The 16522-nt window shown below is 47.9% G+C and overlaps 1 protein-coding gene across 2 annotated transcripts in view; it reads right to left on the bottom strand.

Moving 5' to 3' along the window:
* The window catches only part of SREBF2 (sterol regulatory element binding transcription factor 2), a 59469-nt gene extending 43871 nt beyond the window's left edge, over nt 1-15598 (bottom strand). For both annotated transcript variants that reach the window (XM_057742126.1, XM_057742127.1), the window contains exon 1: nt 15465-15598. In XM_057742126.1, the coding sequence (XP_057598109.1) occupies nt 15465-15552 (88 nt within the window). In that variant the 5' untranslated portion in view covers nt 15553-15598. The remainder of the gene's footprint in view (nt 1-15464) is intronic.
* Between the last annotated feature and the right edge of the window lie 924 nt (nt 15599-16522).

Consider the following 16522-nt stretch of genomic DNA (forward strand, 5'->3'; position numbering starts at 1 on the left):
CCTCTCCAGGCACTGAACACTCTGGCAGTTAAAAAAAATTGGCATCGATTCACTAAGATGCCCTCAAATGCAAACTTCATGCAATCTATAAAAATGGCAAGCATGCTTTCTGATCCAAAACTGGAAGGGACACCGCTTCACAATGGGACAAGGTTATTTTTGAAATTTGCATTACCCTGGAAAATCTGGACAAATTTATGCAATTTCTGCAAAGCTTCCACTTTGGTGGAAATAGACACATAAATGCAAGAGGTTTTAAATGTGTTGAACACCCACTATGGGCCGGCCCAGAGAAGATAAAACACCCCTTGACCTCAAGGAGTTAGTGAAAGTGACAAATCCGGTCTGTGGTGACTGTCACAGCAGACAAGGAGGACAGAGGGGATGTGATAAAATCACTGACTCCAGCAGGTCGAGCAGCTTCCTGAAGAAGCTGGACTGAAGGCTGATCAGGATGCAAGGTGAATCCCAGGCCCAGGGAATCTCGTAAGCCAACGCTGGGAGGCCTGAGCTGCATGGTAGGCAGCTGGAGGGCACCAGGCTAGGCAGGTAGTCAGGACCAAATCATGGAGGGATCTGCAGCTCCTGCTAATGAACTTGGTGTTTCTCCTTATTAAAGAAGGAGACGCCACAGCAAATCGTGCAACAATGCTCTAGGAAGGGGAGCCCTGAAGCTCAGCAGCTGCTCACTCTGCTTTGTACAGGGGCTGCTGATCTGCGCAGAGCCCCCAGACATTATGGGGTCGTTAAGAATCATTCTGAGTCAAAAGTTAGGGCTAAATTCTGACTTGAGAGGAGAATATCAAAATAGCTAAAACAAAAACTAGGAGGGAGAAGCTAGTCTGAAAATCAATTAAAGTTCTGGTTATGCATGAAAACTGGGAAACAGGCCACCTCTTAAGGGAGCGTGTGAAGGATGTGCAGCAAAGAATCGTATTAAAGAAGAAAAGTAGGATGTCAAAAAGCTAAACCAAGAATTAACTGGAAGGCCAAACAGAATGGGGATTCCCAAGTTTAAGTTCAAAGAGAACTGGCTGTGGAATAAGCAAGCCTGGGTTGTGAATCTAGTAACGTAATTGTTGTGTTGCCTTTGGAAAATTAATCTTCCTGAGACTGTTTCTTTACTTATAAATATGGGAACAATCCAAACTCCAATGGATATATATTAATATAGAGGAATATGTCCAGCACGTAATAAAATGTATTTGACTTTTTCATAGTTTCTTTTTTAACATAACATTTGAAAAAGGGACATCTCCAGGTTAGATTCCAATTTAACCTTTGAATAAAAGCCAATGGTCAGTGACAAAGCTAATAAAACTTATTTTCTACTTAGAAATCATATTTATATTTTATATTTTATTTAAATACACAGAAGGTGGTTATGACTAAAATTAATTTCATATTGATTCTATGTGAACAACATAATAATAGCTATCACTGATATCTACTTAGTATTTTATACAAACCTGGATGGCTAGTATTATTATTCTACTTTACAAGTGAGGAAAATAAGGTTCAGAGAAGTTAAATTACGTGCCCAAGCCCTTCACACAAGCTACAAAGTGGCTGAGCTGAGATCTGAATTTATATCTGTATTTAGGTTTGTCTGAGTCTTGCCTCTATGCACTCTACCTTCCCCTACAAAACAAATATTTCTTGGATTTTACAACTTAGGAGGAAGATGCAAGACAGACCTGGAGAGACAGTAAAGTACAGGGGATCTGGGTGTGTGTGGAGGGGGGCACTTCATGTAATCCATCTCACTCCTCCCAATATTAAGTTCAATGCCAAGGGAAGAAGATTCATCTCAGGGCAACACTCACGTAACTGACTCACGGGGGAGTAGAGAGAGATTTTTGCCTGACTGCATTTTGCAGTCCTAAATTATTATTATTATTATTAATTTTATTTATTTATTATTTTTGGGGGGGTACACCAAGTTCAATCATCTGTTTTTATACACATATCCCCGTATTCCCTCCCTCGACTGCCCCCCACCCTCCCTGTCCCAGTCCTCTAAGGCATCATCCATCCTCGAGTTGAACTCCCTTTGTTATACAGCAACTTCTCACTGGCTATCTATTGTACAGTTGGTAGTATATATATGTCTATGCTACTCTCTCACTTCGTCTCAGCTTCCCCTTCACCCCCCGCCCCTCCCAAACATTGAGTTCTCCAGTCCATTCTCTGCATCTGCGTTCTTGTTGTCTTGTCACTGAGTTCATCAGTACCATTTTTAGATTCCGTATATGTGAGTTAGCATACAATATTTGTCTTTCTCTTTCTGACTTACTTCACTCTGTATGACAGACTCTAGGTCTATCCACCTCATGACATATAACTCCATCTCATCCCTTTTTATAGCTGAGTAATATTCCATTGTATATTTATGCCACATCTTCTTTATCCATTCATTTTTTGATGGGCATTTAGGTTGCTTCCATGTCCTGACTATTTGTAAATAGTGCTACAATAAACATGATGGTACAAGTTTCTTTTCGGATTACGGTTTTCTTTGGGTATATGCCCAGGAGTGGGATTACTGGATCATATGGTAGTTCTATTTGTAGTTTTTTAAGGAACCTCCAAACTGTTTTCCATAGTGGCTGGACCCACTTACATTCCCACCAACAGTGCAGGAGAGTTCCCTTTTCTCCACACCCTCTCCAGCATTTGTTGTTTCCAGATTTTGTGATGATGGCCATTCTGATCGGTGTGAGGTGATACCTCATTGTGGCTTTGACTTGCATTTCTCTGATGATGAGTGATGTTAAGCATCTTTTCATGTCTTTGTTGGCCATCTGTACGTCTTCTTTGGAGAAATGTCTATTTAGGTCTTCCGCCCAATTGTGGATTGGGTTATTTGCTTTTTTGGTATTAAGCTGCATGAGCTGCTTGTATATTTTGGAGGTTAATCCTTTGTCCGTTGTTTCATAGGCAACTATTTTTTCCCATTCTGAGGGTTGCCTTCTAGTCTTGTTTATGGTTTCTTTTGCTGTGCAAAAGCTTTTAAGTTTCATGAGGTCCCATTTGTTTATTCTTGATTTTATTTCCATAATTCTAGGAGGTGGGTCAAAAAGGATGTTGCTTTGATGGATGTCATAGAGTGTTCTGCCTATGTTTTCCTCTAGGAGTTTTATAGTGTCTGGCCTTACATGTAGGTCTTTAATCCATTTGGAGTTTATTTTTGTGTATGGTGTTAGGAAGTGTTCTAATTTCATTCTTTTACATGTAGCTGTCCAATTTTCCCAGCACCACTTATTGAAGAGGCTGTCTTTTTTCCATTGTATATTCATGCCTCCTTTGTCAAAGATAAGGTGCCCATATGTGTTTGGGCTTACTTCTGAGTTCTCTATTCTATTCCATTGATCTTCCTTTCTATTTTTGTGCCAGTACCATACTGTTTTGATCACTATGGCCTTGTAGTACAGTTTGAAGTCAGGAAGCCTGATTCCACCAACTCCATTTTTCCTTCTCATGATTGCTTTGGCTATTCAGAATGAGACCTTCTGCCTTGACAAGATGCTCCTTTCTAGAACACCTCTCTTTCTTCGAAGAAGGAACAAATCAATATAGACACATCCCTTAAGACCTGTGTTCAACACACGTTAACTTAGCCTACCATGTGCCAGACACAGAACTGAGCACCTACAAGAGGCACATGTTTGGCGGGGAAGCCCTGTGTAAACACCTGCCAGGGCTGGCTACCAAGTGCTGGAATGAAATAGGCACATGATGTGAGAGGAACGTGTTGAAGTATGTTGCTTAAAAAGCTTCTGTTGTTGATTTTTACTGCACTTTGTCTCATGTTTGTGTGTGAGTATGTGTGTATTTATAGACAAAGTTTAAATGTGATTTTTTTTTTCTTTACTAGGAAAGAACTTCATTAGCAGTGTCACCCAGTTGTAAGCTGCACTGAGCAGCAGGTGGGATCTTAGTTCCCCAAATCCGTGCCCCCTGCATTGGAAGGGTGGAGTCTTAACCACTGGTTGGCCAGGGAAGACAGCTGCTTCTGCTTTTAACAGCTCACTAGCACTTCCACACATCATGGTGTACAATTAAATGAGTTAATATATGCACAGCGCTTAGAACAGTGCCTGGCGCAGAAGTGCCTGAAAGTGGTAATGGTGGTGGGGGTTCTTTCACAGGAAGACACAAGTCCAAGTCCAAAGAGGGAGTCTTAGGCAGGTGAGTCAGCGAGAGGCAGACTGGGCAAGAGCTCCTCCACCCTCGCCCAGGCCCTGGGCTCTCTTCACAGGCACCCTGCTCCTAAAGTTACCCCAACAAGCACACTGGGGGGCTTCCTCTCAGGAGCCCCTCCACCCTTGGGGCTGCCCCAACTCATAGTGACTGGGCTCTAGAACATCCCCACCCATTTGAGAGCCTTACCTTGTGTCCCAGTTGGGAACCCAGGCCCCCAGTCCTTACCCAACACCAAATTAGAGGCATCAGGTTTGTTGACACTCCACGTTTGAAAGGCTGTCCATCTTATTCTATTTATTACTTTGAAATGCTTGCTTTTAGAAAGAGGTCAAGAATAGACTTTGAGAATAACAATTAAGAAGAAAAAACTCAAGCCAATTACTAGCAGTAACAATAAAGACAGTACAGTAATTGTTCATGTTTCCTGAGCTCTTACCAAGTGCCAGCAATTACGTTAAGCACTTCACACCAATTTTATCACTTCATCTCCACAACACTTTGAGGTGGATGCCATCATCACCTCCACTTCACACAAAAGGAAAATGAGGCACAGAGAGGTTAAGTAACTTGTCCAACATCACCCAGTCAGCAGGTGGTGGAGCTGGGATTTAGAGTCAAGCTTTACCCACCACACTGGACAGATGCTTTGTTTCTGTTATTGCATGGATGTCACCAGACTGAGCCTGGCATCAGGCACATACTTAGGGAGAGCCTCCTTCTCGAATGAGAACGAACACCCCCACCTCAGGAAGGGAAGGAGTGTCATCCCTGGTGTTCCTGTATCTCCCGACTCTTGGTCTGCTCCCACCCACATTGCACTGGTCTCTTTCACTCCCCTGGAACAAGAGACTAAAAGTTGAGCAACAGGCAGAGGGTAAGACCACAAGGCACGCTCCTGAACAATCCTGTTTGAGGGCCTGGTGTTGCACAATGCCAGGTGACCGCGTGTCCACAAAGTCTGGCAAAAGCCACTTTTTCACCTGAACTGTCCTCCTCAGGGCAGAGTCTCCAGAGCTGGGGATCTCAACCTTTTTCAGTCCTTAAAGCATTCAGGCAAAAGTGAAAGACCCCAAAGACTCACCAACTTACCAAACCCCCAAATCTTCCTCAGACTAAGGACAAAAATAACAGTTGCAAAGCAGATCATTAAATCATGCTTCTAACAGCCACCCAGCACACCACATGCTGTGCACGGTGGTGCCAGGAGCTGGGGGACCCTGAGTGCCTTGTGTGGGGCCCAGCAGAGCAAGGACTCCAAAGTTCTGGCTCCCTTCCCACCCCCCAACCCCAAAGGGAAGACAGAGAAATCCAACCAACTCCACAAACTGTGACAAGGGGAAGACAAACATGTGCTTCACAAAGACATGGCTCTCAGAGGGCAGAGAGGACTGACCCATCCTGGCGGGCAGGGAAAGTGGAGCCTTTCACTGAAGGTGAAGAGACCTGCATGAGTTAGAGAGGGATAGGCATTGCAGGCAAAGGAAACAGTCTGAGCAAAACCACAGCACCAGCAAGTGTCCTGGAAGGAGCAGCAGCAGAGCACGTGGAACAGAGTGGAGGCGGAGCTGCTGACAGCTGAGTTGTGAAAGGCCTTAACAGTGGACAGCTGTCACTTTTGTTTTGTCTGTCGTCCTCCAAGCCGACCCTCCCATCAGCACCCCTCATTGGGTGGCCTTGGCAGTAAGGCTTCCTGCCAGTCGGCTCTGATGAATGCAAGCTCCCACCAGCACACGACTCTTGCGGGGATAACCCCAAGAAGCAGGGACAAGGCAGAGATCAGCGAGGCAACAGGGTCCTAAACGGGTTGCTCCGGGCTGTCCTCAGCTGGACTCTGCTGCTGAGTCGCCCTTGGCTCCGGCCCATTTTCCAAGCCTGGCTCTCCAGCTTTTCTGATCAGTCCGTGCACCATCCTTCCAGTAGACTCCTTTTCTGTCTGAGCTAGCCAGAGGCAGCTTCTGCTGCTATCACCACGCCTCTGACTGACACAGAACACACGGAAGCAGGAGAGGGACCTGATCACAACTGTGTTTGGGGAAGACAACAAACAGTTACCAAGAGTATAGCCTGCAAATCACCCGAGCACGGTGGTCAAGCCTTTCAAAGCGGCTGTACCCTGGTGCAGCTCTTAGGCACATTAAAGTTTAAGACCCTCTGTCCTACACTGTACTCTGGCCAAACTGAATCACATATTCCCAGATCATGCCAAATTATTCCCAACTTTGATCCAATTCTGTCAAAATGAACACCCTGCCCTTCCAAATTCTCCTCTCTAAAATGCCATTCACTTACCCTTCACAACTCAGCTCAAATGCCAAAGTCTCTGTGAAGATTTTCCTACTTCCCTTCCTTAGTGCTCCAAAAACTTGGAGTTTGTTTCCCTGTTCTGGCCTCTGTTGCATTTTGCTCTGTATTAAGACTGGGACTGTTTCATTCACCTCTAACACCCCAGAGTCTAGCGACGTGCTGGGAATGTAGTGGATACTCACTCACACTGAACTGAAATGAATGAAATTTTTAAATTAAATGAAAAAAATTTAAAACCACTCCTGATCCAAACAGGGGCTCCTAGACAGGCTTCCTGAGTCAGGGCATCTCCCACCTTATTCCCACAGGGCAGGTAAGAGTATGGGAGCCCATGTCAGAAGGCCGCAGTTCAACTCCTGACTCCACTTCATCAGCACAGCAAACCTCGGGCAAATCACTGTATCTGTCTCTGTGTCTTCATCCTCAAAGTGGGAATAAAAATCAAACACCTCACAGTACTGCTGGTAAAACAAATGTACCACAAAGACTTCTGTAAAGTGTAAAGCCTCGTAGGCACGTTCACACTTAGGGAGAAGCATTATTTCCACGTGCTGCTGTAGGATCGTGAGGGCCTGAGCCAAGAAGACACCAGTTTAACAAGGCAGTTCCGCATCTGGTTGAGCAGCCGGAATTTAATCACTGTTCCAAACTAGACCCTGAACCCAACAGACCAGTTCCACAGGGCCAGATGCAGAAGTCAGATTATAAGGGACATTTAGACACGTATTCGTTAGCAATTCCAAAGGCCTGAGAGAGGCAGAAAGAGCTCTGTTTTCCAGTTTCCAAGCCCTTCAATAGTTTAGGATTAGTTTCCAAACAGAGGTTCCCCAGAGAACCTTACTTTGAGGCCCAGGCTCTGGGATCCTGCCGCTCTTCAAAAAATTCCATCATGTCAACAAAGTTTAACCCTTGAGGCTTATGGTCCAGAAGTGGAACGCTTTACCCTGTTCTGTGACTGTTCCTTTGTGTCCCGCCCACCACACCGACAAAAGCCCGTTCAAAAGGAAAAAAATAAACACTCCAAAACTGTATTCTAAAAAAGGGCCCTTGGTCCTAAGAGTCAACTTGCAATTTGTCGTTCCTCACTTATTCTCAGATAGAGTCAAAGAGAATGTTATTTCCTGCCGTCTTCCTTTTATGTGCTGTAGCTCATTCAAGTCACATAGCACCTATGATGCAGACATCCCCAATCCCCAACCCACAGCAGAAACTAAGGCTTCGAGAAAGGGGACCCAGAGGAAGTTACCTGAAGTGCCCAGCACAGGGCAGACCCTTCCTGATAAACACATGTGGACGGAGTGTGTGCCTGAGCAGAGGATGCTGGGTCTCTCCAGCCTCCGCCCACCACCCCACCTTGTGTCCACAACTCTGAAGCCTGCTACGTCAGACGGGGATGTGGCATGGGATAGAGGAAAAGTATATACATGGGTTTTGGAGTATAGACTGAGGTCACAATTTTATGACTTACTAGTTGTGATCTGAGCCTCAGTTTCTTCATCTGTAACATACCGTGGAACCGGAGATAGAATTAAAAGCAAAACACAATGTAGGTAAAGGGCCACATACACCATGTGAGGACAGGGACCTCGCTTACCCTGCCAGTGCTGTACCCAGAGCCCAGCACAAAACAGGCCTTCTGTAAGGGTCTCAACTGCAGGTCTAACCAGCCACAATGCTGGGCACATAGCAGGTGCTGCCTACAGTGTGATTTCAAAACCTGATGAAGGATGGAAAAGGAGTGGTGACTACAGAGAGAGTCAACAGTTAATAAAGAAAAGACAGTCACATTCACCTAGGGAACTGAAGCACCTTAGGATAATGACAGCACACCTGTAGGATCAAGATGAAATGGTCCCATATTTATCATCAAATACAGTGTACGTCTGTAAGAAGAATCAGCCAATGAGAAACAGCTATCACAAGTTAATTTCAGTCCTGCCCAACAGATAATCACAGAAAGTCCAACCAACTAGCTCATGACTGACTTTTAAAAGTTCAAAGGAAAGTATTGTGAGAAGTGAGGCTATTCATAACAAAAGGGCATTTCCTAAAATGTCTGCAGATTCTGGTGAAAAGTGGTCTTATGAGAGTTAGAACGAAAGGCAGCAACCTCTAGAACACTATTTATAGGAATGGAGAGCCCCACAGAATTTTTATGCGAGGATGGAGGATGCACTGGGGCAGCAAGGGCTGCCACCAAGATGCTGCAAGAAAGGGAAACCAGACAGAAGAGAGTCCCAATGAAATAATGTAAAACAAGAAGCCATTTTTCAAGGCCTCCAAGGCAGAGGGCTGAAAATAAGGAACTGCTGTACCTTCAGGAGCAATTTTAAAAGTATAGAGAACAAGCAAACCAGACAAAGGATCACTCCAAGAAACCAAAGGCAGCAGAGGAGTAAAAGAGTCACAACCACTAGGGTCCTGGGCAAGCAAAGGGAGAATCAAGAGGCACAGAAAGGGACTGCTCAGAAAGCTGGTGGCTGCCCACTGACTGCCCAGTGATCTCAAGTATAGAATAGTTCAAATGTGGAACCAGGAAGCCAGGACAGGGGGGTCTGTATACATGCATTGCTGGGGGGCTGGGGCAGCATCAGTCCTAAACTGGCACACACGTGGCAAAGAGACAGGCAGCATAAAGGGACTAGAGGTGCAGACTCTAGCCAGAAGCTGAGGAGGACAGGCCCTCTCCTCCACACTGGTGGGGGAGTAAACTGGTACATCCAGTGTGGAGAGCAGTTGGACACAAAGGAGCCAGAAGAGAATGTTATATTAGTTCCTGCCCCTGCCTTTTATATGTTTTATCTCATTTGATTCTTGCAGCACCTGTGGTGTAGACAGCACCACCCCACACTGACTCAGCAACCCCGCTTCTCGTCATTTATCCTGCTTCTACATCTGCACGTGTGTGAGATGAATTTACACACCTATTCACCACAGCATGTCTTTCACACTAAGACTGGAAACCGCCTCAAACGTCCATCAGAAAGGGAATGGAGGAATGAGAAAACCATGCCGCAGTGAAAAGGCCTGGAAAGATCTCTAAAATACATTAAGTGAAAAAAACGGGGGGGGGGGGGGGGCAGTTAAGCTGCAGAAGAACACAGGTAATAACATGCTATCTGTGGAAACTAAAAAGGGGAGCAAAAATGGATATCCATAGCACTAACATATATATACCACCAAATATAAAATAGATGGCTAGTGGGAAGCTGTTGCATAACACAGGGAGATCAACTCGATGATGGGTGATGACTTAGAGGGCTGGGATAGGGAGAGAGGGAGGGAGTTGCAAGAAGGAGGGGATATGGGCATATATGTATAAATATAGCTGATTCACTGTGTTGTATGGTTGAAACTGGCACAACAGTGTAAAGCAATTATACTCCGATAAAGAGCTTAAAAAAAAAAAAAAAATCCATACTTGTTATTTGCTTCTATTTGCATTAAGTTTTGAAGGATGTAAAAGAAACTAAAAAATTAATAACTTAGAGGTTGTAGGCCCTAAGAAGATGGTGACAGGGCTGGAGGGAAGGCTTTTCACAACACCCTTTCGTACTTTTTATTTGGCCATGTGAGTGTATCACCTTTTTGAAAAAATTAAAATATTTTCCAAGTGGTAAGTTCCAAGCACCACAGTAACTTAAAACACTAGAAAAGTTTTAAAAAAAGTTTACTACAGCTGGCAGTGTGTAAGAGCTGTCAGCCAGCTCTTGACTTCAAGAGTCTTTGATGAGAAACATGCACCAATGAACTAACTCCAAAGTGATCTGCTCGTCTGTGTTCAGGGCAACAGCACTTACGCAAAGGCTGCGCAGGGGCCTGGAGAGGCACTTGCCTCCTCAGGTGGACTACACTGGATCACACGGCAATTACACCTCGGCTGTATCATCATACAGCAATCTGTAAGTGAAAATGCTGTACCGTTTCATGTGCACATTCATAAAGTTCAGACAAGAATCCAGCAGGATAGACAATTTGATATTCAGGGAGCACTATCTGAATAAAGTTGCTTAAGACATTCCTTTTTCATTATGAAATTGAGGAAAGAAAAGATCTATTCGATATAGGAGCAAAAATACACATTTTAAAAAATGCCAAGACCTGAGCTGAGTATGAGAATGACAGAAAAGACTGATATGAGAGGCAGGCAGCGCTCAAGAGCTTTGGGCCAAAAGCCTGGGTGTGAATGTGACAACGTTTGTCAAGGGCGAGACCAAACAGACCCAGGAAGGAGGAGAAACCCCAGGAGACTAGTTCAGTGGTCTGAGCAACCCCAGAAGACGTATCCCAGGAAACGGAACTGGATGAGACCAGGAGCCAAAAACTGGTAGAAAATAAACATGCTGAGAGCAACAGCAGCTCTTTCAATGCAAATACTAGCGACAGTGGTATATATTCTAGTGTCAAGACAAAGCTCACATCCGGAGAAAGGGGTAAAAAGTAGATCTGTGCTTCACCTCACTGAGCAGTTTTTCCAAAGTATGACTCACTAGAGAAACATGAAGTCAGTTCCTAACCCTTCTCCTCACCTCCCCTGCCAGTGGTGGTGTGCTGGTCACACCCTCCCCACCAGGTTGGCCCCACTAACCTTCCCAGTGATGTGGACACCTAGGCTAGGAGCCCACCCAACATCCTGAACTTGAAGTGCTTTCCTCTCCTCTTGAGACACACCTTTACAGAGCACCTCTTCAGTGCCAGGTACTGTCATGAGACTCTGCCAAAGACTGACCTGACTGCTGGGAGAAGCCAGCAGAGGCCCAAGACAGTGCCACCCAAAGGCTCAGGAACTGCAAGTTTCTCTGCAGCCTGGGGTACAGGGTGGGTTACCAACAGGAGGACCGCATGAATGCAAGTATCTGACTTTGTGAGCCCTTCAGAGCCCAACAAGCAGGGACAGTTACTGACAGCTCAGTCACATCAGCAGACATCGTCATGGAGTTCAGAGCACCAGGGATCAAGACAAGAGCCCACAAGCCTCCAGAGAAAACATGTCACACACACAGGGTCAGGAGTCAAAATGGTATCAGATTTCTCAACTACTGGAAGCTAGAAAACAATTAGGCAATGCCTTCAACCTAAAATTCTAAACTCACCCAAACTATTAAGTTGGAGAGGTTAGAATAAAGGTTTTTTAAGAGAGGTAAGGCCCCCTAAATTTACCTCTGATGTACACTTCCTTAGGAAACTACTGGAAGATGTGCTCCACCAAAACAACTAGGGATTAAAAAAAAACAACTAGGGAACAAAGGCTTCAACATCGCTCCCGACCCCCGGTGATGGTTAAGGGCAGACTCAGGGTAAGTGTGGAACAGCAGACCTAGACAACCATCAGATGGGGCAAAAAGAGGGAAAGCTCCAGAAGACATCAACAAGGCAGGGTGAAAGGAACTGACCACCAAACTGAGCTTCTGTCACAAGATTTAGGGCTGAATTAGTTACGGGAACATGGAAAGTAAGCAAGTGAATAAATGGGGCTATTATAAGCCCTAGAGAAAAACAGCGACAAAAAACTGTAGAGGATCTGCCCAAGAGAAAAGAAAACATGTCCACAGAAAAACCTGTATGTGAATGCTCCCAGCAGCTTCATTTATAATAGCCAAAAAGTGGAAACAACCTAAATGTCCAACAACTGATTAATGGATAAACAAAACATGGTGCCTCCATATAAGGGAACTCTGCTGCCACACGGATGAACCACAGCACTATGCTAAGTGAGGAAGGCCACCTATCGGATGATTCTACTTATACGAAATGTCCAGAAGAGGCACATCCATGAGGACAGGAAGCAAGCTAGCTCACTGAAAAGTCTCTTCAACCTTCTCCACAGAGAACAGCTGCCTCTCCTTGCCCACCACTGGCTCACTCCCGACTTCGTTCTGGCCCTGGCCTTGGACCACTTCATCAGACTGCTCTGTCAAAGGTGGATCTCCTAACTGCCAAATCCTGTGGGTCCTTTCACAGCTTTGTCATCCTTGCTGTCTTCTGCAGCTTTGTCTCCACCATCCACTAACTGCTCCTCAAAAAGCTCACTTCCCCTTAGGTTATGACGCTTCCCTCACCGGATCTGACCCCCAGTTCATCTTCTCCTCTCACCTCTATCCTCAACTCATCAATATGGGTGTCTGGTCAATCTCCATCCCCAGTTTTGACCTTCTTCTTAATATCTGCCTCCCATTTCCTACTGGCACCTCGATTTCAGTCCATTTAAGACAAATTTTCATCACCTCCCCAAACCAGCTCTTCCTGCTGGAGAAGAACCCTCCCAATGCCCAGGATCAAAGCCTTAATGGGATCTTAGAATTCCACCGCCTCTCTGCCTTCAGGGCCAGGTTTCACTGTGGCCAGGTCCTATCATGTCCAGCACCGTGCACAATGGCCACTTCCTATCCCCATCCCACCACCCTCTTAGCATTATCACCTCATACCCACGTGGCTGCCTCCTCGAGGCAGGCATCAGCCCTCGAGGTGGTGGATACCCTCTCCCCCACCATGCACATACAAAAGAAATGTATACATTCATACCCAGAGTCTCTTCTTCTTCACCCAACTGGCTCCTAGAACCATCTAGCCTGGCCAGCCCTGATCTAACCCAACACCAAGGACTGAGCCTAGTACAACTGAGAATCCTGCCTAGCTCAAGGCCCCTAGATCCATTCAGGCAGTCCACAAATATTTAATTCTAGGTGAAAGAAACAAAACGAAGGCCCTGGCCCTCATGGGGCTGATGTTCTGGAGGGGGATGGATGGGAAAGTATTCAGGGATATTTGTGTCTGCAGACAACGGGTCCTCAGCCCACCCAACCCTTCTTTCCTCCGAGACCCAAGTCCAGGGCCATCTCCCTGGTGTGGTCTTCCTGGAAAGCCAGTCTTTACCAAGCTCCCTCCATGCTGACTTTCACTAATTGCTCTGCATAGCTGTGAGCTTTTCTATACTCAGCATTACAGTTTTATTATTCTTCAGCTCAAGCTCCACAAAGCCATAAAAGTCTCTGTTTCGTATCTTTTCATGTTCCCTACAGCTCAGAAATTACAGCTGGCACTTGAATACTTGTTGACCAATGAAGACAGGGAGCCATCTTCCCCCAAATCTAATATGGAGCCCTGTGAAGCCACTGAACTACATGTAGAAATATGTTTCCACAATGTACGTTTTACTCAGAAACCTACAGGGATAAGGTTAATACTTAACCACCAGGTACTTTAATGCACTACAAATTAAGACAAATATGGATCAATTTTGGAATGGGAATGCAAAATGCACTTGAATTTCTTTGTGTGAGGTTGCTGGTAGGCAGCTTTGGACACACTCCTTCCTGGCTGTGTAACCTTGAGTAAGTTAATCAACTGCCGTGAGCCTCAGTTTCAGGATCTATAAAAAGGGGATGAATGTAGTATAACAAGCAGTCTACCTGATGGAACTTGTTAAGGATTAATGTACATTGACTGCTTAACACGGTGCCTGGTACGTAAGTACTCAAAACGTGTTAGCTGCCCTTTCCAAGAACCTCCCTCCCCCATTTGTCAACACATCTCTGTATGTAGGAGCACCCAGTGGAAAAGTCTATAATCAGATTTGGGGCTTCATTTAAGGGTCTTATCACACTGCCTGGACGACCAAAATCAGAAAGCAAGGTCAGGCTAAGGGGTGAAATGTTACAGAGGCAAAATGGGAAACGGATTCTTTTCAATTAGCTGCTGCCACTATCTCTTCCCCTGGAAGAGAATCTTCTGCTGCCTTGGTTTCCTTCATCTGTATAATGCGATTGTAGCCATCACACACCTGCCTGCAAGGCTGTAGTGAGATCTTGGACACGAAAGCACTTTGTAAACTCAAGATACAATGCACCTCAGTTACTGATTAAGAGCATGGGTTCTGCCCGATCTAAAATGAGTGACCTTAAACAAGTTAACATCTTCTGGCCTCAGTCTCCTGCAAAAAGGGAGCAATAATATCTACCTCAAGGGACTGTAAGGAATAAGTGAAACAACGTAAGCGTTTGGGGCCTAGAATATCAGAAGAGCCCACCTATTCAGATTTACTATGATGACGACTAACCTACTCATTGGACTTCTCACCCCCAAGGAGCAGGTGAAAGCCTGATGGAGCAGCGACACCAACACTGGCCCAGGAACCCCGTAACCAGCTGCGTGACCTTGGGCAAGTCGCCGACCCTCTCCAAACTTTGGGTTCTGTGGTTACAAAATGATCTCTGGGCTCCTACCAGCTCTTCCTCTCCGCTGTTAAGGTCGCCGGAACAAAGGCCACCCGCTCCCCAGCCTGTCCCCGAGGAGCCATAACTCAAAATTCCTGCTGCTCAACTCCCTTTGCAGTGCGACGGCAGGACCGCCCGGGTCTCTAGCCCGGAGAGATGCGTCCACACTCCGCCGCCACCGCTAACTTCATCACACCTTGCTTCTGCAGCCGCTCGCTGCCCAAAGTTTTCCCAAGCGCCAGGAGGTTCGGCCGTGGCTCAACCCCGGGAAGACGAGGGCTGAGGGCGCGGAGCCTGGGTGCCCGGCCCAGGGAACTCCAAAGCCGCCCACGCGGCCCGGCGGGGAGTGACAGGTGCGACGCGGAGCCGCGAGGCGGGCCAGCGGACTCCGGCCCTCGCGTGTAGTAGCGCGAGAGAGGCAGCAGCCGCGCGCTCTCCTCAGGCCGCTCCCGCTGGGCCCCCGCGACGCCCCCAGCTCCACGCTCCCAGCCCCACGACCCGCGCGGCGCTTCCGGACACGAGGTGCCCGGGAGCAATCCCGCGGCCTGCCGAGCGGAACGGCCGGGCGGGGCTCAAACCCACAGCGTCCGGAAGGGTTGGGGGCCGCCGGGGCGACCGCGCGTGCCAGGTCTTTCCGCGCGAGACGGGGCTGCCGAGGGGTGGGCGCACGCGCACCCGCGCGCGCCGCCGTAACCCCTTCCTCTCCGCGCGCCCCCGCACTCCCGCCCACCCCCCACTCACCGTCGATGTCCCCCAGGGTCAGCTCGTCGCCTAGCTCCGTGAGCGTCTCCATGGTCTCCAGACCGCCCAGCTCGCCACTCCCGTCCATCGTCCGGCTTGGCGCAGAGGACCCCCTGCCGTCCCGCTCAGGGAGACGCGGGGGCGGTGCCGCCGTCACCGCCCATGACACCCAGCAGACTCCACCAGGTACCGCCTCACCGGCCGCTGCCAGCCGCCGCCATGCTTGGGCCGCGCGGGAGGGGCGGGGCGGGCCTCCCCCGCCCCCACCCGCGCCCTCTGGGGCCCCGCCCCCAGGCCGGGCGCCTCCTTGTTTGTTGTCAATGGGGCCAGGCTCGTCCTGGCCAATCGGCGCGCGAAGCGGCGCGTGGGGTGATGGCGCGTCAGCGATCAGCAGCTCAGATTTGCATACCGAGGCCCCTCCTCTGGTGGCCTCTTAGCGAATGCGAAGAGAAGCCTCCAGGTCCTCAACCCAACCTCCTCCCCCTGGCTTAAAGGAATCGCTCCCTTTTCTGTCGGTTCGGCTCCACAAGCTACTCCATCCACTCGCTGGGGATTGAAGGGTTAACACCTTCCACCCCCGCCTGCTGGTCGCCCCCGGAGCCAGTCGTGAGCACATTACGTCATCATCCCAGCTGTCTCTCCCACCCCCACCCCCGCCGCCCGGCCTGCTTAAGCGGGGAGGCGGGTAGAATCAAAACTGGACCCCCAACACTGGGGCCGGGAGGAGTATGGAGATCGTTCGAGTCGCATTCCTCCCAAGCCCCTTACGAAGGCGGCTACGGAGGCTCGCGAGCTGCCCAAGTGCGGAGCGTGTTTTACAAACTCTGCGCCTTTGCACCTGCCGCGACCGCGCGCTTACTCTAGCTGTCACCGCGGGCACCGCAGACTCTCCTGCAGTCCTTTAAAATAATGCCAGTGCCCGGAACCATCACAGGTCTTCCGAGGCGGGGTCCGAGCACGACATTTTGACAAAGTTCCGCGGGGATTTTGAGGCGCAACCCACCTACGGATTCCTACTTTCAGCCACCTCACTTCCAGTCTTGCAGCTGGTCACGATG

This window comes from Hippopotamus amphibius, chromosome 7, assembly GCF_030028045.1.
Source record: "Hippopotamus amphibius kiboko isolate mHipAmp2 chromosome 7, mHipAmp2.hap2, whole genome shotgun sequence".
In the NCBI taxonomy this organism is placed as follows: domain Eukaryota; kingdom Metazoa; phylum Chordata; class Mammalia; order Artiodactyla; family Hippopotamidae; genus Hippopotamus; species Hippopotamus amphibius.